This window comes from Gossypium hirsutum, chromosome D07, assembly GCF_007990345.1.
Source record: "Gossypium hirsutum isolate 1008001.06 chromosome D07, Gossypium_hirsutum_v2.1, whole genome shotgun sequence".
Lineage (NCBI taxonomy): Eukaryota > Viridiplantae > Streptophyta > Magnoliopsida > Malvales > Malvaceae > Gossypium > Gossypium hirsutum.
In genome coordinates, this window is record NC_053443.1 from 8,843,769 (window position 1) to 8,868,644 (window position 24,876).

Genomic DNA, 24,876 nt, shown 5'->3' on the forward strand with positions numbered 1-24,876 from the left:
TTGATTAGATCTCTTATACATAAGCATGTAATTCTTTATTCCTTGTGTTAAAAAAAATTAATTCGAAAATGGTTTTCTTGTACAATAGAAAATAAAAATTTTGAAAATCAACCCGGTTTGTGATATTTATAACAATAAACCATAGCCGAATTCGTACCTGTGTTTTCAGATAGGCGGATCCTTGTTGTTCCCGGCTTTCAACCAAATGATATTCTCTATATTCTCGTACCATGAACTACTTCGAGCGTGGGCTCGAACAAATCGAATCAATCACAGAATTAGAAATATTTTTTTTACTTTCAGTGGGAAAGTAAATATCTCGTAAACAAAAATTGGTAGAATTGCAATTCCCTAAAAATATAATTTATTCTTAAAATAAATTTCCACTACTTTATTTCAGAATAGCAATATTGAAAACTTCAGAGAAACTTAAGTTTTTCTTTTCTGTTGGTGTGATTTGAAGCCTACTAGTTCCATCTATTTATAGGAAGAATTGATAGAATCTTGGTTGAAATGGTAAAATATAAATAATGCTATTTTGATAGAAAAAATCTCCAACTCCCACGATCATAAGAATATACCATTACAATTCAATCCCTTCAATGATTTTTTAATTTGGATATTAAATCCATTTCATCACATTTTCAAAATTTTAATTTAATTTATAACGTTTTGCTCGATGAACCCTAATAAATGGACTTGGATACAAAGTTAAACTACAATACACCAGTTGCTCATCCGAGCTGAGTATATATATGTCAGGTTACTCGTCCGGGCTAAACCTTTATAACAACACATCAGGTTACTCGTCTGAGCTAGACTTGTGTCACATAATACTTGAGAATCTACAATGAATGTTGGATCTCGTTAACATCTATAATAGATCTCATACAAGCACGCATAAAACTCTATTGGCATGTCAATTGTATTCTAACTTTTATTAAGTTTACACGAGCACCAATTTTCACATATTTCAATATAATTCCTGTAATCATTTACGTATGCATATCACACCCTGTAAAAAGGGAAACATCTTTTATTCCATATCATGACATCATTCACATTACCTCATTTGTACCCTGGATTATTTCATAATCATCAATCATCATACAATATTTCAATTTAGTCCATTACTAGTCAAATGCGTCAAATTCCATAATATTGCGACCATATGAAAACATTCATATATTAAATTAAACACAAGCATGCAATTATAATAAAAAGTGAGATAGTAAGTTCTATATGAACTTATCTATTCAAAATGTGAGAAAAGTGAATTCTTCAGGGATTAATCCACAATTTTAACGTTTTCCCTATTAGCTCCAATTTGATCTAAAAGCATAGAGACTAGTTTTAATAACTGAAAAACATAGAAAAACTACGATAAAAAAATGGAGAAGGGAGTAAAATAGAGGGAGAAGCAGAAGAGAATGGAAAATAAAGAATAAAGTTAAAAGAACATAAAAGAAAAAATTAAATTGCTCAAAATAAAAAAATATGGGGATCGATTGTATAAATTAACCTAAAATTTTTGTTTGAAATGATGATTTAACATGCCACGTCAGCTTACCGTTACACCGTTAACGGCTCAGTGACTAAAATGTTACAACGCGATCACGTAAGTGACTAAAACGTAATATTTCAAACATAAGTGACTATTTGGTAGTTTACCCTATATTTTTTTCGTCCACCACTTTGGTATTTCGTCCGGATAACTCATTTTAACACGTAGACCTCTAATAAGATGACATGTGATGGAGTGGCTCACACCCATATTTTCCAACGGGCATATAAAATTTTTTAATGTCAACAGTCAAATAAAAATAAAAGTAATTTATTACAAACTTTTTTTCCTGGGTAATGTTCCATTTTTATTTTTTTTTCTCCCCATCATCCAACATAATTTTATTTTGATTTTGTATTTTAATTTCTTTTTCGTGTTTTTCCTTCAATCCTAACAATTTTAACTCCAAATCCAAAATTGCAGTATCAAAACTGATATTTGGGTTTCTAGACATTTCAAAACTGATTTCTAAGTTCAAAACAAAATACAAGGGTTGAAAATAAAAATCTTCAACTTAAAAATAAGAAAAGAAAGTGCAGATGCTTATGAACAAACCAAACTTAAATTCTCACTAAACGAAAATATTGGATTCTGGATTTCAATATCATAATCACTTTAAAATAAAATCACAGTGCCAAGTGGCAACCTATTATTGGGTTGTGTGTCAAATTATGTGAGTAGTACCAGCTAGACCTGTCCATGGTCCGAAAAGTGAGAGGATTTAGGTAAAAATATATGCCCGAAAAATGGCATTGGGTAAAAAAAAAGATCCGTTTGGAAAATGGGTTGGGCCTTAGGTAAGAATTTTTTGGCCCCAAGCCCGGCCTAACCCGAATATGAAAACAAGAAAAAAACCTGCTGCTTTTTTTTTACCATTTTTGCTTTTTTTATTATTTTCTTGTTTTTTTCACTATTTTGCTATCATTTCACAATTATGTTACTACTATTTTGTTGTTATTATTTGGATATTATATAACTCTTGTTTTATTGTTAATTTTGTTACTATTTTTTGTATTTACTTGTTAAGTTACATTCATCTTAGTGTCATTTAAGTATACATATTTTTTAACTTATTTTTAATTTGTTGAGAAACATTTTTTTAACATTTTTAGTACTTTTGATGTATTATATATATATTTTAAAAGGTATATAAAAAGTAATATGGGCGGGCTGAGTACGAGTTTTAGTTTTTTTATTTGGGCCGGACTTGGGAAAAATTTTAGGCCCATTTTTCAAGCCCGACCTAAACCTAACAAATGGGCCTAAATTTTTTATTGGACCCAGCCCAGCCCATGGACACCTCTAGAACCAGCGAAAATTAAAGTTCGATATCGTATTATACATTCAGAAATTAGAGGTATTGCATTGACAAATTTTGTAAAGTACAAGAGTAATTTATGCCATCATTCCTTTTTTCTTTTTAGTGTATGAAAAGTTAGAAAATAATCATCCAACTATTAGTAAATATTTTTTTTGGTCACTCAATTATCTTAGATATTTTTTTAACGTTAGCTAGCTAGCTAGTGACAAAAAATAAGAAAATAGAATATTTGTATGACAAATTTGTAAGTTTTCATAATTATGTGATAAAAAATCACAATTGAGTGGCTTCTACCGTAATTTATCCTTTTCTTTATCTCACCGTCTAAGAATCTCACACACCAACTATATAGAAAACTAATTTTATTAAGGGTAATCTACAAAAGTAGTCACTTTTGTTTGCTTCAAGTTACATTTTAGTCACTTATGTTTGAAATGTTACGTTTTAGTCACTTATGTTATTATTTTGTTACGAAGTGATCACTCTACCGTTAAGTTCCGTTATCTCTCTAACGGTAATCCTATGTGGCAGTCCAACTAGATTTTAAGTGCCACCTTGGATTTCCAAATGGGATGAAAATAGATTTTAAATTAAATAAATTTAATTAATTAAAATTTTTAAACCTAAGCCTTAACTGAAAAAACTGTTCATCTCCTCTTTTTCAATTTTTCTTCGTCTCTTCTTTTTTTAGGTTTTTTTTTCGTTTGACTGGAAAAACTATTATTAAGATCAAAATAGTTGAAATCAAATTGACTGCTTCATAAAGATGGATTCAATGGAGACTCCAGATATGTCTTCTTTGCATTCCTCTGTCTCTTTTATTCAATACTGAAAAACAAAAGATTGAATTTTTTATTGTTTAATAAAAACCCTAAATTAAAATTCTTGATATTTTCTTCAACTTTTTGAAATTGTTATTGTTCCTAATCATTATATTTTCTAATCATTAAAATTCTTATGTTCTTGTTCCTAATCATTATATTTTCTAGTTTTTTTTCACAGTTCTTGAAAAATTGGTTGTTCAATCAAATTTTTCTAATCTGAATCAACTTGTATGTTCACAATCTCTTTGTGGGTATTCCATATTATTCTTTCTTACTACTGATTTTGACTTGAATTACCTTACTATACGAACAAATCCTCTTCGTGACTTAAGGAATGCAACCTATAAGTCCAGAAATAAACCCATAATTTTTTAGTTGCCAACATAAAGAGATAAAGAAGATGATCAAGATCTAATAATAAAACCCATTATAAGTTTTGGGCGTTTGAGAAAACAGGGTGTGATAAACAGGTTATGTCAGAAGGGCTTCACACAACCTAATTAGCAAAGAAGAAAATAAGAATACAGGAGTGGTAGAAGAATGAAACCTCAGAATCATGCTGCATGAGAAATGTCTCTTGCACTCCACCAGGCACTACGATACAACTATAACCAGCTTCCAGCAAGGAACAAAAGTTCTTCCTTGTGGCTGGTGAGGCACCCAACCATGTCCACATATGCCTCAAGAATGGAGTGTAGAATACCTATTCATTCACCAAAACCAAGTAAAGCGGCTGAAACAAATTTGAGTTATGGGTTATGGAATGTAAAGGATATGAGAATTTGAGGAGGTCAGGGCTGGTGGTAAGGCATTTCAGTTTGGGAAGAGGCATGAAACCTGTACGTTCAGCCAACGTAACAACTCCGATCGGCAACACCGAATGTGGGGCATAACCGAGAACTGCAACATTTACATGCTAACATCTATTATTTGCCCCAACTGGCAACCACTAAATAACTTAGATAGCCCAAGCATGAACATATGCTCTCAATATATTTTTAGTGGAAAGAAGAAATGGTAAACAGTAAGGGAGTATTTTTGTTTCTTCGACCTGTCTACTGAACAAAACCAAAAATAATTGTAAACTTATCAAATAAGAATGAAGTAAAATTTCACTTAATAAACCAAAAACAATTGTAAATCTATCAAATAAGAACAAAAAATAATTATGTTGTTGTCTCCCAAAACATATACTTTAATTTTAACTCAAGTGTAGTTTAATGCAAATGTATATGTTCAGTTTTTCATTTTAACTCAGGTGTCAAGATGTGAATAATGATTACTGTTTTCATGTTTTAGATTATGTATTTTAATGTTGTCCAAATGTGAATATTGACTGTTGTCCGAATGTCTTAAAATGTTCATAAATTCATTACTGATGTTGTTTCAAATTAAACTGAATTTAAGATAATGTTTTTTCAGGTTTGAATTGTGCAATTTGTTGATACTAATATAATGTTTTATTTTTCTTTTTTGGTTTAGGGTTTGAAGTTGAACAAAATACTTTAGGGGGAGATTTTGGAGGAGAAACGTCTGACTTAGATGATAGTTCATATAAAGCTTATGAGTTAGGTACTTCTTATTCTGATTCTTTTGACTCTGATGGTGATAGGGTAGATGAACCAGAGGTTGAACTAGTAGGTGAAATAATACAGAATGAGTTAGACCATTTACTGGATTCAAGTTTTTAGAGTTTAGAAGATGATTTTGATAGTAGCAGTGATGATGATTTGAATAATGACTTGGATTATGATAAATATGGGAATAAAAAGTACCCTCTATTCAATCCTCAAACTGATATGAGGAACCCTATATTGATAAAAGGTTTGGTTTCCCTAGTAGAGACATTTTAAAAGATGCAGTTAAACAATATGAGAGGATAAATAGGGTAGTAACCAAACTAACTAGGAATGACAAGCTTAGGGTGAAAGCAGTCTGTGCACCTAGTTGTCCATGGACGTTATGGGCATCCAAGTTAAATCCCAAGGATCCAATGGATGGGAGTTGGCAAATTAAGACCATAGTCAACCACCATAAGTGTAGCAAGGTAATGAAAAATAAGAATATTACTTCAAAGTGGATGGCTAGACATTATTTACACAAATTTCAAGTTGATCCCAATTATTCATTAACATCCTTACAAAAAGATATTAGGGTGGATTTTGGAACAATAGTGTATCAGACTAAATGTATGAGGGCTAAGATTAGGGCTCTAGAACTAGTTCAAGGGAATCACAAAGCTCAATATGCCAATATATATGATTATTTACTTGAGTTAAGGAGAAGAAACCCTGGTACAACAACCATCTGTAAATTAGACTGTAGGCTATTTCAGAGGCTTTATATATGCCTTGAAGCATGCAAATCAGGTTGGTTAACTGGTTGTAGGAGAATTATAGGGTTAGATGGGTGTTGGCTGAAGGGATATTATGGTGGAAATTTGCTTGCTGTTGTTGGGGTTGATGCCAATGATTGTATATATCCAATGGCTTTTGCTCTAGTTGAGAGTGAAAACAAACAATCATGGTTTTGGTTCCTCGAGTTGTTACAGAGAGATTTGGAAATCGACAACTCCTACAATATATGTTTCATGTCTGACAAACAAAAGGTACTATAAAGTCATGGTATATGCTAAATTGTTTATATAAAAATGATTGCTTAGCATGTTGTTTTAATTGTTTTACAGGGCTTAATAGAAGCGATTTCTTTGTTATTCCCTAATGCTGAAGCAAGAAATTGTGCCAGACATCTTTACAATAATTTTAAAAATATAGAAGGATTTAGAGGCCAAGTTATGCGCTTTACTTACTGGAAAGCTGCTAAAGCAACTTTTCCAAGACAATTTGAAGAAGCAATGTCTGAAATGAGGTCACTGTCAGAATCTGCTGAGGCTTGGTTGCGTGACAAGGATCCAAGAACTTGGTCAAGAGCCCACTTCTCAACCAGATGCAAGTCTGATCTATTACTGAACAACAACAGTGAATGTTTCAACAAGGTTAAAAATTATTTTTTAAATTTGACTATTTATCACTTCATGCTGTATAATTGTTGTTTGAGTTATTTAAAGACATACTCTCATTGCAGATCATTTTAGAAGCTAGAGATAAACCTATCCTAACGATGTTGGAAATAATTAGAAGAAAAGTCATGACTAGGTTGGTTTCTATGAGAGAGGCTGCTGAGAAGTATCCTGGACCTTTATGTCCAAGGATACAGAAAAAGTTGTCTAAAATTGTTAGTCAGTCCAATAAGTAAGTTTTGCTAACTCTTTTTTACTTGCCTTGAATTCTGTTGCTTGGATGGAAAAGTTTTTAACTTTAAAATGTTACTTTGTTTATAGTATATGGCCGATATATGCTGGAAATGAGAAGTATGAGGTAGACTGTGGATTAGGCAACAAGCATGTGGTTGACCTCTTCAACTCCTCCTGTTCATGTAGAAAATGGGATTTGTCAGGAATCCCATGTAAGCATGTTGTTTCTTGCATGCAATTACTTGCTGTGAGCCCTGAAACTTATGTAAATACATGTTATACTGTTACTACCCAGTTGAATATTTATAGCCACTTGATTAACCCTGTAAAAGGTAATAGCCTTAAAAACCTAAAACTTTATGAAATATTACTTATTTATAAAATGTGTTTGACATCTTTAAATTTTTGTGTATAGGTCCTATGCAATGGGAACATGTAAGGGACATGGAACCCATTATTCCTCCCATAATTAGAATGCCCCCGGGAAGACCCAAACAAACAAGGAGGAAGGAAATAGATAAAGTAAGAAAGAGTGGATCAAAATTAAGCAAGACAGGACAGCAAGCTAATTGCAGCAAATGTGGCAAACCAGACCATAATACAAGGACTTGTAAAGGGATTGTTGGGGGTAACCAAATGGCAAGCCAATCATCGAGCCTGCAAAATTTGAACCAAGCCACTTCAATGGATAACACATCAAGCCAACCACCCTTAACCCAACAAAGCCCAAACTTGAGAGCAAATTTTAGGGCCAAATTACCTTTCAAAAGGAAATATATTTTGTGAACAAAGAATATATCCTTTTAGAAGGGTTGTTGAATCATGTTAACAATACATTTTATCTTAATTAAGGGTTTGAAACAATTTTTTTTTGAAATGTTAAACTATTGAACAATTACTTGAGAAATGGCTATTGGACATGTTATATATTCACCTATTGGACAATTACTTTGAAGCCTGTTGTTTTAGTTACTGGATTGCAGGTAAGCATCTGTTTACTTGCCCTCGCAACCATGTGGAGTTTTAATTTTTGAAACATAGAACCTGAATCTGTGCGTGTATTTGGCATTTACAAAATAGGTGCAGGGGCATTATTATTAAAATAATAATCATTTGAAGAGGGGACCATACTCCATGATCAGGTCTATCCTTATTTCTTGTACGTTTTTCATGCTTCTTACTTCCAGAACCTGAACCATGCAGTGCCTTTTTTATGAACTTGCCATTTGAAACACTTTTTGTATCAAAATCACATTCCAAAGCAGCAATATCATTAGAGACACGACCTAGGATACATTTTATGGAAGAATGAATTGACCCCCAAAACTTCCCCCTCGAGGCACTGGCAAGCTACACGGTCCAGCTTTGACAGCAGCAGCAGAGTAAGCATCAATACCACTGTCTACCCACTCTGATCGATGTTTCCGTAAGAATCTGAGAAGTATTGCTGGAGGCACATTCTACAAAAAGAATAGAAGTATCGGTTTATAAAAATAAAATTTTGTTTGACACACGGGTAAAAGCTGAGAAAGCTATAAGATGGTTCATTATACCATAAATTTAATATCGAGGCCATCGTCACAACATTAGGAAGAAAAAACAGTTTTTCATTGTTTAGTATTTGTAAATCTTCTGATGTAATTCATATGCTTGTAACACATCTAGAAACTGACCTGCAATAACATGGATGCTTTGGCACATAGAACTGCATTTCCCATTGAAGGAAATCCATTACTATAAGAAAAATTTATGTCCATCATCTTTCCAGGAGACGAGTTCACAAGAAGGGTAACGTCATCAACACCGTCAGTTTCCAGCATCGACCATCCTTCATCAGTAAACCCATTAACAAACTCATTAAATCCCCTGGAGAATATAATATGTTACTACCATCGGTTAAGAATCTACCTACACTGACATAGATGGTGAATTACTGAAAAGAAGAATGAACATACTTGCTCAATTTGTGACTAAGTGCACCCAGTGCTGCAGGTCTTCTCCCCTAACCAGTAACATTCGGCTAAGATATTTCCTGAGAAATCTGTCTCAAATGATGCAAAGCCTGCGCTAACGCTAAGGTTATACTATAAGACATTTAGTGTCTTGGTTTAGCTCTTAGCTCTACATTCAAAGAATAGATGCAAGGAATAGTCTTACCGCCATTGTTGTCTTCTGAGCAAGCAAAGTTGAGCAAGCAAAGTATAGATTCAAAGTATAGCTTTACATGTTTCTGGTTGCATTTTATGGGATGTCTACCAACACAAAATAAAATACATGTTCACAAACAATTTCAAAACAGTCTGACATGCAGCATGTACAGAAAATAAACCGTTAATTGACTATAATTGTACATCAAAAAGTCTGTTCACCTGATTGTAAAGCTCCTCTGCTCTAGTCGAAATATACATTCTTTGACGGACTTTCAAGAACAATACTGCACACCCTATAAGCTATAAAGCTAAATATCGTTAACAACTTTCAAAATTTTGATACTATAACTAAAGCATTCAAAGAATAGCTTTTAGAAGGGACTACCTTGGCACAAATAGGCATGATAATAAGAGAATGCTTGGAGACCAATTCACGAAAACGACAGGTCAAAGGTTTGTAATGCTCTGCCAGAGCATCTGGACATTTGAATTCCTGCGACCTGTAAAAACAAAACAAGAGAAATGTAAATTAAATATCTTGAAATGCCGAAACATAAAAATACACGTTGATAAACATACCCATGTAGATTTGTTCTTGTCTCCAATAATTTAGCTATTGTCTCCATTGCCCTTATTTTCATATACACATATGTGGTATGGTCTGAACCAACATTTTGCATCAAGTTGTGTCTGTCTAAATCATTCCAAATATCATTTTCTCGAACCTGAAACATATACATATTTAGAACAATAGACATCAGTAATGTACAGTTTCTAGGATACATAATTTCCTGTATTATACATGTGATATTATATGAAATTGAATATCATGAGATACCCAAACATTGATTGACACATTATGAGCAAAAAACTTGAAAATCTCAAGTTACCCACAAATTCATATCAACCAATAAACCGAATAAAAAGCTCCCTTAGCTAAAACTACAAACAAAACCCAAATTAAACAAACAGAATGAATGCAAAATCATAATAAAAGATGCCCAGAAAGCAAAGTTAAACAAAAACAAATAAATACCCAGAAAAGAATGGGGGATAAAAGAATTATACCTGAGAATGAATTGATGGGGTCTAAGTTACTATCACAAAAGGGTTTAGAGGTGGAGGTAAAGAAGGTAAGGAAGTAATTACAGGAGAGAGCTACAGCGGATGCGATTGCAAGTACGGTAATGAGATGCAAGAACTCGCCTTTTGAAGGGAATAAGCTTTGGGGTGGTTCGAGTATGGAGTTCAGTGAAGAATTTTTTGAATATGAATTATGCTTGGATTTTGGACGCTTTTTGGGTGTTGAAGGCATTTTCTTTTTTTCTTTTTCTGAAGGTTAGATCAATACCAAATGATGTTAACTTTTCCTTTGAAATTTTTCACTGCTGAAAACATAAAGGGAGGGAATGAATGAATGAAGGAAACAAAGAAAACAGAGCCTCTCTAATTTTGGTTAAATTACACCCAATATCTCTAATTTTTGGTTAAAATCTATTTTCATCCCATTTAGAAATCTAAGGTGGCACTTAAAATCTAGTTAGACTGCCACATAGGATTACCGTTAGAGAGATAACGGAACTTAACGGTAGAGTGATCACTTCGTAACAAAATAATAACATAAGTGACTAAAACGTAACATTTCAAACATAAGTGACTAAAATGTAACTTGAGGCAAACAAAAGTGACTATTTTTGTAGATTACCCTTTTATTAATGTTACGTAAGACATCATTTTTAATCATGTGTGAAAATTACAAAAAAAAATTTGTTGCATTATATTATTAAACGAATGTAAATAAAATTTAACTTCTTACATTTGAATCATTATTAATTTTGTATATTTATTTATTACATTAAAAACATTTTATATTCATAATTAACGTTTTCGAAAACTTTATTTTGTAATGTTATTATATATTATATTAATTATCAACTTATATTCTACCTATTGAATTATAGATTTGAGATTTTTTTGAGTTTTACACTTCGTTTGTTTGTTTATCTGAAAATAGTTTTTAGAAAATTACTTATTTTTTTGAAAAAGTTAATATTTTCTGATGTTTGGATGAATTTGTGTAAAATATTTTATGTGATTCGGTAGATTTCTTAAAAATATTTCACAAAAATTATTTTCAATAAAACAAACATACATATAAAATTTTCTTATTGTTTCTTTGTTTAATTAAATTTATATTTTACGATTTTCTTTGTAAAACAAACACGACATAAATACATTTATTGTAAAATTATTATTTTTAAAGTTTATTATTAAAAACTAAAATATTAAATAATTTATTAAAATACTAAATTATATCAATAATTTATTATATGATTAAATATAGATAATTAAATATCTATATTTAATAATATTGAAAATTATAATATTTTATATTAATATTTTATTAATTTTAAATATTTTTAAAAATAAAAATAAAAATTTATTAACAATATAATTTATTATATAAACTAAAATCACAGAAGTTTTAAAAAAAATTAATTTACACTTTTCAAGAGTGTAAATCATTTTATAGTAAAAATTATTTACTTTCAGTTGATATATAAATTATTGAAAATATAGAAAATATTTTTTGAAAGTTATTTTCAGTCAACTTTAAATTAAATTTATAAATAATTAAATAATTAAATTTTGATAAATTCAGATTTTGGCGAATTCAAATTATTACTGACTTAAATTTTAGGCTCAAATGTTTACAATCAGCACAACAAAATTTGGGATTTAAACTTACTTTATCGATCTATATTAACTCCTTTTCTTTTCTTTTTAGAATTCACGATGAATCAAAAACTCTAGGCTTTCCCTTTCCTAGATTTTTTTCCAATAGACTTTTTCCTAGATTTCTTCGCAAGAAAAGCATAAAACTTATTAGACAACCATAAAAATCATAAAATAAACAAAATTACAATAACTTTGAAAACTGAAAATAATTGAACCAAAAAAAGAAAAACTGAAAAACAAATACAAGTTTCTCTCGCTTTAACTAGGGTTTCGCTGTCATTTAACTAACAACTTTTCTCTTCTTTCTCGAGTCAAGCTCGATTACACCTGATTTGTTCCTTTTTAGTTTCCAGGTAATTTACTTTCTTCTTGACTAATAATCTACCTTTGCTTTTCCATTACTTAACTAAAACTGTTAAAGATTCTTCTTTTGATTGGTTGCTTGAAATTGCTAAATCCTCTGTTTGGTTATACTTCCCCTCATCACCAGATGCAACTCTCTTCTTTTAGGTAAAAAAGTTGAATTTCTTTCCCGGATATCAAAATTTTAATATCTTAGAAAAACGCTGGATTTTTTAATACTTTTTTAGTTTATTAGCTTTTTAAAAAATGTTGTAAGTGGATAATTTTAGACTTATGATTTTTTATAGTGTATTTTAGGCATTTTAATTTCTAAGTTTTACGGTACTTTTTCTTATGGATGTTAGCTATTGTATAGGATGATATTGTTTCCCGAGATGAAAGCGTGGTGGTTTGCTATTCTGTTGTTTATTTAATGTTGTCATGGATGATGCAGAGTTTTATAAAAAGGATAGTCCTCGAGTTAACAAAGACAAAGTGTTATTCCAAGTATGGATAATGAAAGTTCTAATGTATCACAAGCCGAGGAAATAAAAGTCCAAGCAAATGAAGCATTTAAAGGTACTGACATGACGAGAATACAGTGCTTCAGTATTGCGGCTTTTTAATTGTTTATTGAATATTGATGAGTTCAAGTGTCCAAGAGAATGTGTTGATAGTTTAATGCATATATGTTTGCAATTTCATTGTGTTTAATTGTGCTAAGGTTGTTGATTTGATTTGCATTTTTCCAGCCCACAAGTATGGTCAGGCCATTGACTTGTACACACAGGCAATAGAGCTAAATAGTCAGAATGCAGTATACTGGGCAAATCGTGCATTTGCTCACACCAAACTGGAAGAGTATGGTAGTGCCATACAGGATGCTACGAAGGCAATTGAAGTTGATCCTAAATATTCAAAGGCATGCTTTTTCTACTGAAACAATCAGTTATGTGCAGAATCCATTTTTGTTCTTTTTCTAATGGTTCTTGAACTTACAGGGTTATTACAGACGTGGTGCTGCTTATCTCGCAATGGGGAAGTTTAAGGAAGCGCTAAAGGATTTTCAACAGGTATTATGTTTTCCAAGGTTGTAATATTGCAAAATATGCTTGTTTCATGTCTCTGTTGAAGTTCTTGCATAAAGAGGTTGCCATCTATTATTGTAGAAAAATGTCCCCTTTCAATAAGTAATTTTCACTTTATTAGATATTATGTTGGCTTTTTGAATCTGGGATTATTTTGGAATTTTTCTTCTTTTATGACAGAATTTATCTAGTTGTTCCCCCTTCCATTATTAGATATTGTTTGGGTTACGAGCTTGATATATGAATGCATTTGTTCCAAGTGGCCAAACATCTATGGTTGTGTTGTAGCTGTTTAACCTGAGATCATTGTGAAATACTGTGATTAATACACTAGCAGAGGGATCCATTTTTCCTACCTCATGCTGTCTGATAATGGTCTAGTGAAATTTATGCCTTGCATGTGGTTTATTTGATCTAATCTAAAAGTTGATAATATATGGACCTGGAGGGGTTTATTGCAAGTTAAATATATACTTCTGAAGTTTTCGGAAGTTGCTTTCTGTATTGCGCATACTTATTTTGTGTCTTCTGTCTATCCTTCTCTCTTTCTCAAAGGAAAGACGAATAATTGCTGAGCATTATAACATGTGAAATGTGGTTTGTGTTGTCTGTAAATTATTTTCCCCATTTTGGACTCAGGTCAAAAAGATTTGTCCCAATGATCCTGATGCTACCAAGAAATTAAAGGAATGTGAGAAAGCAGTAATGAAATTAAAATTTGAAGAAGCAATTTCTGTACCTGAGTCTGAGAGGCGTTTTGTAGCTGACTCTATTGATTACCATAGCATAGGTAATTTCCCTTTCCCTTTACTTCTAACATTTATTCCCTAATTTATGTATTCTTAGATGTCTTCTGTAAATGTTCTTCCATGTTGATATGATATTCGTTAGGTTGCTGTTTATTTTTTGCAATTATGGGTAATAGAAAATTTTAAAATAAAAGATGCTCAGATATCTATAGCATACTGTTAAAGTTGTGGTTCAGCAATTTAGTATGATTAATTTTCCCTGTAACATATATGAACCTGGAATGGTTGAAAGGAATACTGCCTTCTGAAGTTATGATTTTACCTTTTTATCCTCTTCTTTCAACTTCATATTTCCTATCAAGAATCTCTCTGCTTCTCATACAACTTAATTGGTAACATCATTATTAGAATTATCTAATCTGCTGCCAGTGGAGATTAAAAACTTTGGCAGGTTAGCTGTCTCACATGTCCTCGTAGGGTATAGTAAAAAAATAATATAACAGAAAAAACTTGCTTGCTTCTTAAACACTCTTGTGAAGTTTTTACATTTTGATTAGCAGGTGAGTGGTCTATAGAAAACATACTCTTTTTATTGTTTGTTATGGATAAGTGAACTGGTAAAAAAAAATTGGTTATTTCTGGGCCTATTGAGGCTGGAATTTTCTTGTGGAAGTCTTTTGTTGTTATTGATAAAATATGGACTTGAGCTGAATCTTTTTTATGATCGTTATACTCTCTGAATATTATAGTTTTTCTGCTTCTCTACTTTAGGTTGTACGTGTGTGATCTATATTTCTTTTTTCAAAGCTAACAAAACAAGCTTCCCCTGCCCCCTCTTTCAAATGATAAGGAATAACATTTCTTTAGATGGCTGAATCCACATGCTAGTTATTATAGATCCTAATTTTTCAAGGATTCCTAATATATTTAAGTTCTCTGTGGACTGTAAACTACTTCGGTTGTGAAATATTTTATTTTTGCTCCTTCTTGGAGGTGGAATGTTGAATTTTTGGTGATCAGTTATACCTTTAGGTTTCTGGTCAAGTTTTATGTTATCTTTACTGAAGTGGTTTGGCCTGCTGGTCAGCTGTTTATGATTCCATAGTGGCTGATTCTGCAAGGCAGTTTTATTATTAAAAGGGAAATTTATATGTTTGGCATCATAACATAATTTAATGAGTAATTTGAAACTATATTAATGAACAATGTTATTAAGGGCACAAGTTGCAAAAAGGCGCTCACCTGTGTGAAGTAATGAAAAATATGTTTATCTATGTGTTTTGTATTTGTATGTAAAATAAGCTTAAGATATATAATTCTGATAGTGCTCCAGTTTATCTTGGATTACCAGCAAATTTTTCTTGTTTTGTCGGCCAATATGTATGATTTCTTAATGGTCCTGTGTTTGCTGCTGAATACTATAATCATTCAGAAATACAGACTAGAGAGATTGATATTGTCTCTTTGTGTTTCTAGTAAAGGTACATTTAATGAGAACAGTAAAAAAATTAAAGAGAACTTCAATTAGAGAGGCTTTTTTTGTGCTCAGTGCCTTACGAAAAAGCATGTCTAAATGCACTTTGATCAAATGTCTCACCGGAGGGGTCTAAGGTGTGACATAGTGCCTCTTTAACTGTGCTGATTGTGAATAAAATTGTGAGGCGAGATTAGTCTGGTATTGAGTTTGATTGCTTTCATTAATGATAAAAGCTGAAAATAGTATTCGTTATGAGAAAAGTGGTAAATTGACAGAATGGCTGATGCTGCTCTGTATATTCTTCTGGTTTAAGATCCTGAATTTTTGCGAGGTGGTTTGTACTCATTTTCTATAACACAACATAGTAATCTTTAGGTAACCAGATTATGTGTTCTTACTGATTAGGTCTGCTGGATCTCCAATCATTTCTGTTAGAAGCCCGCCTACAGGCTTTTGCTAGTTTTAAGGTTGATGTTGGGCTTTGAGATGTTTCCGGTCAGCTTGATCTGCTTTAATTCTAGGATTAAATTTACAATGGGTACCTTTTATCAACTAGTATAAAATTTATGGTTAATCATCATTTATATTATTTTAACGTATTGTATCATAATAGGGACGAGTCCCGGGTCATCATCCATGCCCACCCAAGTGGGCATAGCGGCAGTTGCAGTAGCATTTGTGGCAGTACTAGCGATGATGCTGGGGGCAGCAGCAGCCACAATGGTGGCAGCAGTAGTGGTGGTGGTTCTAGGGACATGGTGGTGGGGTGGATCCACTGGTAGTGGTGTCTTTACTGAGAGTTAAATGCTTGACTTAGGTTTGACAGTTTTAGCTCAAAGTATAATGTTGAAGTACTACAACAAAATCTCATATTTTCAGTTACCAGTCAGGAAATCTGTTCTTCTGGAGAAGTAGTTAACCACGCTTAAGGATTATATTGGTGAATTCACAAAAAATATTGATGCATTCTCACTCAGCAATTTAGTAGAAAACCTCTCTCTCTGCCCTTTTATTTGTTGAAAAAATTAATTTTTTCTTTTCACCCTTATAAGAATCGTCTTAAGAAATCCTACCTGACATCATTTATTTTCATAAGGCAGAAAGGAGTGGACTTGCTTAATCTATTTACGTTTTTATAGATTGCACTTCGCATGTATTATGTTGAAAGGATTTATGGACTTGAATGCAGATAAAATGCAAAATGTGGAAAGTAATTGTTTATCTATTTTGGAGCCACTGAATGTTGTTGCTGTTTTCTTTGAATTCATGGAAGTTTCTTAATAAAAGTTTTGTCCCTGTGCATTAATGGAATTGTTATTTTGTTTCCATTATAGAGGTGGAGCCACAATATTCAGGTGCAAAGATAGAGGGAGATGTTGTTACTTTGGATTTTGTTAAGAAAATGATGGATGACTTCAAGAATCAAAAGTGTATGCATAAAAGGTATGTTTATCGAGTGCAGTTATGGATTTTGTTCATGCTATATTGCTAATTTCTTTTGTTGAATAATGTTTTTGGTGTAGATATGCATTTCAGATTGTCTTACAAATGAGAGAAATGCTTCGATCTCAGCCTTCTCTTGTTGATATTAATGTTCCTGATGGCAGTCATTTCACTGTCTGCGGTGATGTACATGGCCAGGTAATTTCACATATTAATAATCTTTATGTTTTATCTGTAAGATATGTTTTTACCAGGTAAGGTCAATTGACAGAGTCTGTATAGGTATATTACTTGTTAATAGAAAACAAATGCATGCACTTGAATAACATGGTGATGTATAACGCTACTATCCAGTTATGTTGAATGCTCATAGTTTGTTGCTTTTCTGACTTTCCTCTCAGTTTCAGCTATGTTTTTTTTTTTGAACAACACAGCTATATTAATATGTCTAATGGTGAGACGTAATTAACATGCCTCATTTTATTGGTTATATTTTCTCTTTCTATTAGTGGTGTTTGTTTATTAATGTGTTTATTTTTCCTTTTCTTTTTTTTACAGTTCTACGATTTGATAAATATTTTTGAGCTTAATGGTCTCCCATCTGAAGAGAATCCATATCTCTTTAATGGTGACTTTGTGGATAGAGGATCTTTCTCCGTGGAGGTCATCCTCACCCTGTTTGCACTTAAGTGCATGTGTCCATCAGGTGAACCCTATTTCCAATATTCTCTATGAAAAAACTCAGAGGAAAAATTCTGTTCTGTGTTATTCTACTGCTTTAGTTTTTTACAGATTATAAAGAGAGGAATAATCATTTTAAAGGGAACAAATCCTAATTTCCTAAGAATCAGTAACTAAGATTAGTTTCTATTTACAAGGGATTCCAACAGATTTCTATCCTTAATTATAGGGATTCCAACACTCCCCCTCAAGCTGGAGTGTAGATGTTAATCAAACCCAGCTTGCCAATAAGTTCTTCAAACATGTTTCTGTTCAAACTTTTAGTTAATATGTCTGCAACTTGTTGTCTAGTAGGTAGGTAGGTGATGCATACTTCTCCCGAGTGTATTTTTTCTTTTATAAAGTGACGATCTATTTCCACATGTTTGGTCCGATCATGATGCACAGGATTATGTGCTATGCTGACAGCAGCCTGGTTGTCACAGTACATCTTCATAGGTCTGGTATAAGGCACTTTTAGTTCTCCCATAAGTCTTTGTATCCAAACTCCTTCGCATATACCATGAGATCGTGCTCGATACTCTGCCTCTGCACTGCTGCGTGCTACCACAGACTGTTTTTTGCTCCTCCACGTCACGAGATTACCCCAAACATAACTACAATAGCCGCTTGTAGAGCGTCTATCATTAACAGAACCTGCCCAGTTTGCATCAGTGTAGACTTCCACGCTTTGGTTGACAGTCTTCTTGAGGTACAGGCCTTTACCAAGAGTTCCTTTTAGATATCTTAGTATTCTATATGCAGCTTCTAGGTGCTTCTCCCTCGGGGCATGCATATACTGACTAATAACACTCATACTGAAGGCTATGTCTGGACGGGTGTGAGATAGGTAGATGAGCCTTCCTACTAGACTTTGATATCTCCCCCTGTGGATTTCTTCTCCATCCTCATTAGTTCCCAATTTAAGGTTAAACTCCATAGGAATTTCGGCTGGTTTGCTGCCCATCAAACCAACTTCTGACAGTAGATCAAGAACATATTTCCTTTTGGAAATGAAGATACCTTTTTTCGACCTTGCTACCTCCATACCAAGAAAATATTTAAGACTCCCCAAGTCTTTAAGTTCAAACTCTGTACCAAGAAATTCTTTCAATCTCAAAATTTCGCTCGAGTCATTTCCTATTAATATTATATCGTCGACATAAACGATAAGGATGCAGCATTTACCCTCTTCCGAGTGCTTGTAGAACATGGTGTGGTCTGCCTGTCCTTGAATGTAATTTCTGCTAGTCATAGCTTTTGCAAATCGGCTGAACCACGCTCGTGGAGATTGTTTCAACCCATACAAGGACTTCTTCAACTTACACACTTGGTCCTTGTTTTCTTCAAACCCGGGTGAGAAATCCATGTACACTTCCTCATTTAATTCCCCGTTGAGAAAAGCATTTTTTACATCCAATTGAGTCAAGTGCCAATCAAGGTTGGCAGTAAGAGATAGCAAGACCCGAACAGTGTTTAGCTCGGCAACTGGTGCAAACGTCTCGTTGTAGTCGAGACCATAAGTTTGGGTGAATCCCTTAGCCACAAGTCGAGCTTTGTATCGGTCAATACGGCCATCGGGTTTAAATTTCGTAGTGAAAATCCATTTGCACCCTACGGTTTTTTTCCCTTTAGGTAGATCCGAGACTTCCCATGTTTCATTGTTTTTGAGGGCCTTCATTTCTTCCATCACGGCTTGTCTCCACTCAGCTGATTCAAGAGCCTCTTCTATATTTTTTGGAATTTTTACAGAATCAACATTAGTCACAAAAGCTTTGTAAGACTTAGATAAATTTCCATAGGATACAAACCGAGAAATAGGATGTTGAGTCCAACTCCTTGTACCCTTTCGAACTGCAATTGGAAGATAGATGGATGGTGACGAAGGTGGGACTTCTGTTTCAGAACAGTTCTCGGTTGGAGATGTAATTGGCACTGCTGTATCAGTTTCAGGAGAACAATTCCGTCGGGAGTAAACCTGTATTTGTTGTTTTCCTTGATCAGGTGGCTGTTGTACTTCGGTGGAGATTTTGTTATTGGGAAGGACGGTGTTAAATTCTTGTTGCACAGGGGAAACAGCAACTAAATCTGGGATAGGTTTGTTTGTGATAGTAGTAGTAGGATCAGGAGGTATAATGAGGAGAGTATTAAGGGTCTCATCTTCATTAAAAATCTCCCTTTGAAGATGAGATGCTACAAAGTATGGTTCATTTTCAAAGAAGGTAACATCCCGAGAGACAAACATTCGGCGCAATGTTGGTGAGTAACACTTATAGCCTTTTTGTGTAGGGGAATATCCAATGAAGATGCAGGTGTGGGCTCGAGGATCAAGTTTGGATTGATTTGGTTGATGGCTATGGACAAAAGCTTTACAGCCGAATATTTTGGCTGGAAGATTAGGAACATGAAATGGAGGGAAGGCCTTTAAAAGAGTATTTAGAGGTGTTTGGAAATTGAGGATCTTTGATGGCATTCGGTTTATGAGATAACAGGCAGTGAGGACAGCTTCTCCCCACAAGTATTTTGGAACATTCATAGTGAACATTATGGCTCGAGCCACATCAAGGAGATGACGATTTTTTCTCTTAGAGATCCCGTTTTGTTGAGGAGTGTCAGGACAAGAGCTTTGGTGTATAATGCCTTGGTCAGAAAGGTATGGACTTAAGACAGAGTTGAAGTATTCTCTCCCATTGTCAGTACGGAGGGTATGTATGGTAGAGTTGAATTGGGTTTGAACCATTTGAGTGAAAATTTTGGAATACTTTGGGTGTTTCAGATTTTTCTTTGAGTAGATAGACCCAACAGACCCTAGTATGATCATCAATGAATGTTATAAACCATCTAGCCTCTGTAATATTTTTCACTCGGCTGGCTCCCCATAGGTCACTATGGATTAACGAAAAAGGTTGGGACTGAATATGTGGTTTTAATGGGTATGGCACACGGGTATGTTTAGATAATTGGCAAATTTCACACTTCAAGGAATTAATACTTTTATTTCGAAATAACAGCGGAAAATGTTTTTTCAAATACACAAAGTTTGGATGTCCTAACCTACAGTGCCATAACATAATAGTGTCCTCTTTTGAAGTGGATAGAGCCAATCCCCCTTGTGTACTGTTTTTATTCCAAATATATAGTCCATCATCAACTTTAGCAGTGCCAATTATCCTCCCCGATTTCTGTTCCTGTATCACACAACCAACTGCAGAAAATTCAGCAAGAACTTTTTCATCCTTAGTAAGTTTACTAATTGAAAGTAAATTACAGGACAAGTTTGGGACATGTAGGACTTTATCGAGAAAAAAACTCTCTGTCATTTGTACTTCTCCTATTCCAGCCACAGGTGAGTAAGAACCGTCAGCTATGCGGATTCGGGATTTGTTATGACAAGGAGTGTAGGTGTGAAACAACGTGGAGTCACCTGTCATGTGATCGGAGGCGCCCGAATCGAGTATCCAAGGAGATTGGTTATTAGATTCAAAAGCAATGTTGAGGGCAGTACCTTGAGTGGCTAGAGATCCATGAGTAGTGGGAGTACCAAGTATCTTATGGAGAGTCTCAAGCTGTGTTTTGGTTAAGTGAACATCAATAACATCATCAGCAGTAGTGGAGGAATTAATTTCACCTTGAGTGATTCCCTGATTGATATTCTGTGATGTCTCAGTTTCAGAGAAATTTTCATTGATATCACCCATTGGAGGACTAAACCGAAGGAATTTTTAGGAAGGGAAATTAGAGGAAAAAATAGGATCGAATGAATCCTAAAGCCCTGATGCCACGAAAAGACTCTGAGGAAAAATTTTGTTCTGTGTTATTCTACTGCTTTAGTTTTTTACAGATTATAAAGAGAGGAATAATCATTTTAAAGGGAACAAATCTGAATTTCCTAAGAATCAGTAACTGAGATTAGTTTCTATTTACAAGGGATTCCAACAGATTTCTATCCTTAATTATAGGGATTCCAACACTCTATTTCCTCCCTGCCTGTTATATGTATTGTTCTTAGTCCTTTTTTTCACTTCTTTCCCTCCCTGTTTTCCCTTTGATTAACATTTTCAATCTTGTTGGTTTCAAATATTTTAGATGCATCTTTTCCAATCTTCATTAATTCTCTTCCAATCTTACTTGCTTGCACCAAGTTGACACTGGAATATTAAGGAGCTTTATCTGGGCACTTCTTTCAGGCCATCTATAATCTAAACTGATTTTTGTGATTGAATGCTTCTATATTGATTATCTTGACTAGACAATCTAAATTGATAGCTTTGATTGGAAGCTCTCAAAATTGGTCCTTCAGGGCTTGGTGTTCCCTATTAGTATGAAGCATATGCAACCTTTGTTTCACTTTGCTACATCTAACTTGATAATTTCAGCTATTTATCTTGCTAGAGGAAATCACGAGAGTAGGAGCATGAACAAGATATATGGTTTTGAGGGTGAGGTCAGGTCGAAGCTGAGTGAGAAATTTGTGGAGCTCTTTGCAGAAGTATTCTGTTGTTTGCCTTTGGCGCATGTAATAAATCAAAAGGTTTTTGTTGTTCATGGAGGCCTTTTTAGTGTTGATGGGGTGAAACTCTCTGACATCAAAGCAGTAGATCGGTTTTGTGAGCCTCCTGAGGAAGGTAAACTCAACAGTGTTTTTTTGTTATATTTCCTTCAGTTTCTGCAATGCCTGGTGCAATTTCTTGTAAGTCATGAACTATTGATTTTTTTTCTTAGGTTTAGCAACTAAGTTGCCTATGTATTTATTCATCCCTTTTATTAGTAGGGATGTTTCTCCGATATAATCCATATATTTATCTATACAATATATAAATGTGACTTACGAGGTGTGAAACTTGAAAGGCATAAATGGCTTTCCACTTTTTTTCCCCTAATAAAATTTAACTTTAAAGTATAGATTTACTTCACGTTGTGTTTTAATGTATTTGAATTTCCATCTTTTATTTATTGGTTTTTTAATATTAATTTATTTGTAAAGTATAGATTTGAATTATTTTCATGTTGAGTTTAATGTGGTTGAATATTTATCTTTTATTTATTGACTTATTTGGCTTTTTAATATTAATTTATTAGATGGAATTGAAGGGGCGTGAAACTTTTGTGTAGGTTAAAATACCTTATTCCCTTTTTCTTTTTATTTCTAATAATTTTTATAACAAAGCTATGATTTTACTTGAATTACCTTGCAATTACCTAAATCACTGTTTTTTAATTTGAAACTTATCGATCTTAATTTATCATATAAAACTTCAATTATATCAGAAAATATAATTAAAATTGTAAATTCCTTTCTTTCAAATATAGATTTTTATTGATTTTAAATCATTTTAACACTATTATATAATTTAATTCTCATGTAAAATAAAAAGTATTATCTAAATTTGCAAATCTATGAAGAAATTGAAATAATTTGAGGAGCAAAAACGGTACTAAACTTAAATAATGATATGTTCTATTGTATATCTCACGGTTCTCTACTGATTTCTTCAGGGTTGATGTGCGAATTGCTTTGGAGTGATCCACAACCTTTCCCTGGAAGAGGTCCTAGCAAGAGGGGAGTAGGTCTTTCTTTCGGTGCGGATGTGACAAGAAAATTTTTGCAGGATAACAATCTAGGTATTTATCTGTTAGTTTGTGTGCCATTTTCAGTGACAAGAAAGGAATTAGTTATTGATTTTGGAGATCTTGTTTGCTTAATTAACAGACTTGATTGTGCGCTCTCACGAAGTAAAAGATGAAGGTTATGAAATCGAGCATGATGGTAAACTTATAACCATCTTTTCTGCACCAAATTACTGTGATCAGGTAATTGAATCTTAAATTTGTTATAAATAGGATCATCCAGTAATGGAAAATAAAATTTATCCTTGCAGCTTTCTATAATCATCTCATATGGATAGTCTATGCACAAATAGCCGTTTGAGTTCTGTTATCTTGCCAGCTTCATTTTTATGAAGCATTCTGCAGTCTTGGATTACTTTAACTGCTTATCCTTAGTAAACTAGTATTAACTGTTGACTATATTAAGTTGCACCGTCTTCTTGTACTTTGAGCCCTCTTAATCTTAACCAAGTGTTATTAGATAATCAGAACCGACAATATTAGCTTATAACCGATATTACAAAGCAATTGATGTGGAAATTTGAAGTTTATCAGTCTCAGTTATTCGTTGGGTATGGTGTGTGTGGCTGCTACCTGACTTTCTTCTTTGAAATCTATGGTATGTATTTACTTTCATGTACAATGTGTTACTCTCCATTTTAATCTGCATTGCCTGGTCATTTTCAAGTGAACTTCTACATTAAGAGGGGTTAATGAAAAGTTGCAGACAACATCAGTTGTATCGTATGAAATCAAGTTTGTGCAGTTCGGTGAAATTACTTCTGAGAGTAATTTGTTCTTGAAATTTAATGTTTAGATTTCTGCATGAGGATTTTTTGGCCTTTTCAAATTCCACAGCCACATCCGGTGCTTTCCCCCAATGCCTCTTATCTTTTGATCTCTTTTTAATTCTCATTATGTTTGAAGATTAATCCGAATGATTTGGTTGTTCTGTTTTAGGAATTGACACCAAATAAGTTTTGTTGTATTCTACTACAAGTCATCATTGAACTGTCTGAATCATGTTTTTCTCATTTCCATAAAATGTTGGTTGAAAATTTGATGGTTTCAGATGGGTAACAAGGGTGCATATATTCGGTTTGAAGCCCCCGATTTGAAGCCGAATATTGTTACATTCTCTGCAGTGGTTAGTAGTTTTGTGTTTCCTTCAATTTTCAACAACCATTTCCCTCCTAGAAAGTATGAAAACAAGTTTGACATCATTACTCTGTGATTTTCAGCCTCACCCCGATGTTAAACCGATGGCATACGCAAACAATTTCCTTCGAATGTTCCAATAGTCATTCATGGATGCTTCAATCTTGCACGAGTTTCTTGCTGTCCAATGCCATTTACTGCACAATGGTAAGTTTCATCTTCAAAGCAACTTTAATGATTAAAGCAAAAGCCAGTTAGATTGTTAGGGAAAAAAGAGCCCTTCCTGGTAGGCAGCAAGAGCCTGGTTCTGGTTTAGGGATTGTAAAATAGGTGAGACTCTATATTATGCCTTTGTATTTATGACATTAGTCCTCGTTTATACTGTCAATAATATTTGTTATATTCCTTTGTTCTTTGGTTAATTCGTTGTTGGCTGCCTCG

General features: G+C 33.4%; 1 protein-coding gene and 1 long non-coding RNA gene across 12 annotated transcripts; one reads left to right on the forward strand and one right to left on the reverse strand.

The window, feature by feature from the left end:
• Positions 1 to 8,030: 8,030 nt before the first annotated feature.
• Positions 8,031 to 10,535, reverse strand: LOC107953451 (uncharacterized). 6 transcript variants are annotated; one of them, XR_005916064.1, is made up of 7 exons: positions 10,181 to 10,528; positions 9,692 to 9,837; positions 9,498 to 9,612; positions 9,332 to 9,412; positions 8,918 to 9,214; positions 8,636 to 8,828; positions 8,031 to 8,422 (listed from the first exon to the last, which is right to left on the reverse strand). It is a non-coding gene; the product is annotated as an uncharacterized lncRNA (long non-coding RNA). The 6 variants fall into 6 exon arrangements; XR_005916063.1 differs by having other exon boundaries at positions 8,636 to 8,790; positions 8,918 to 9,412; positions 10,181 to 10,535; XR_001699211.2 differs by having other exon boundaries at positions 8,918 to 9,412; positions 10,181 to 10,532.
• A 1,375-nt stretch (positions 10,536 to 11,910) lies between these two features.
• Positions 11,911 to 24,857, forward strand: LOC107953450 (serine/threonine-protein phosphatase 5). 6 transcript variants are annotated; one of them, XM_041097366.1, is made up of 15 exons: positions 11,916 to 12,204; positions 12,342 to 12,361; positions 12,648 to 12,772; positions 12,946 to 13,115; positions 13,195 to 13,266; positions 13,921 to 14,071; positions 16,121 to 16,288; positions 16,842 to 16,950; positions 17,031 to 17,148; positions 17,509 to 17,656; positions 22,047 to 22,295; positions 23,167 to 23,292; positions 23,381 to 23,481; positions 24,350 to 24,424; positions 24,519 to 24,857. In XM_041097366.1, exons 3-15 carry the CDS (start codon positions 12,703 to 12,705, stop codon positions 24,576 to 24,578), a joined length of 1,617 nt encoding a protein of 538 aa, XP_040953300.1. In that variant the 5' UTR covers positions 11,916 to 12,204; positions 12,342 to 12,361; positions 12,648 to 12,702; the 3' UTR covers positions 24,579 to 24,857. The 6 variants fall into 6 exon arrangements, with proteins under 6 accessions (XP_016744247.1, XP_040953300.1, XP_040953301.1 ...); XM_041097367.1 differs by lacking the exon at positions 16,121 to 16,288; XM_041097365.1 differs by lacking the exon at positions 12,342 to 12,361.
• The last annotated feature ends 19 nt before the right edge of the window (positions 24,858 to 24,876 follow it).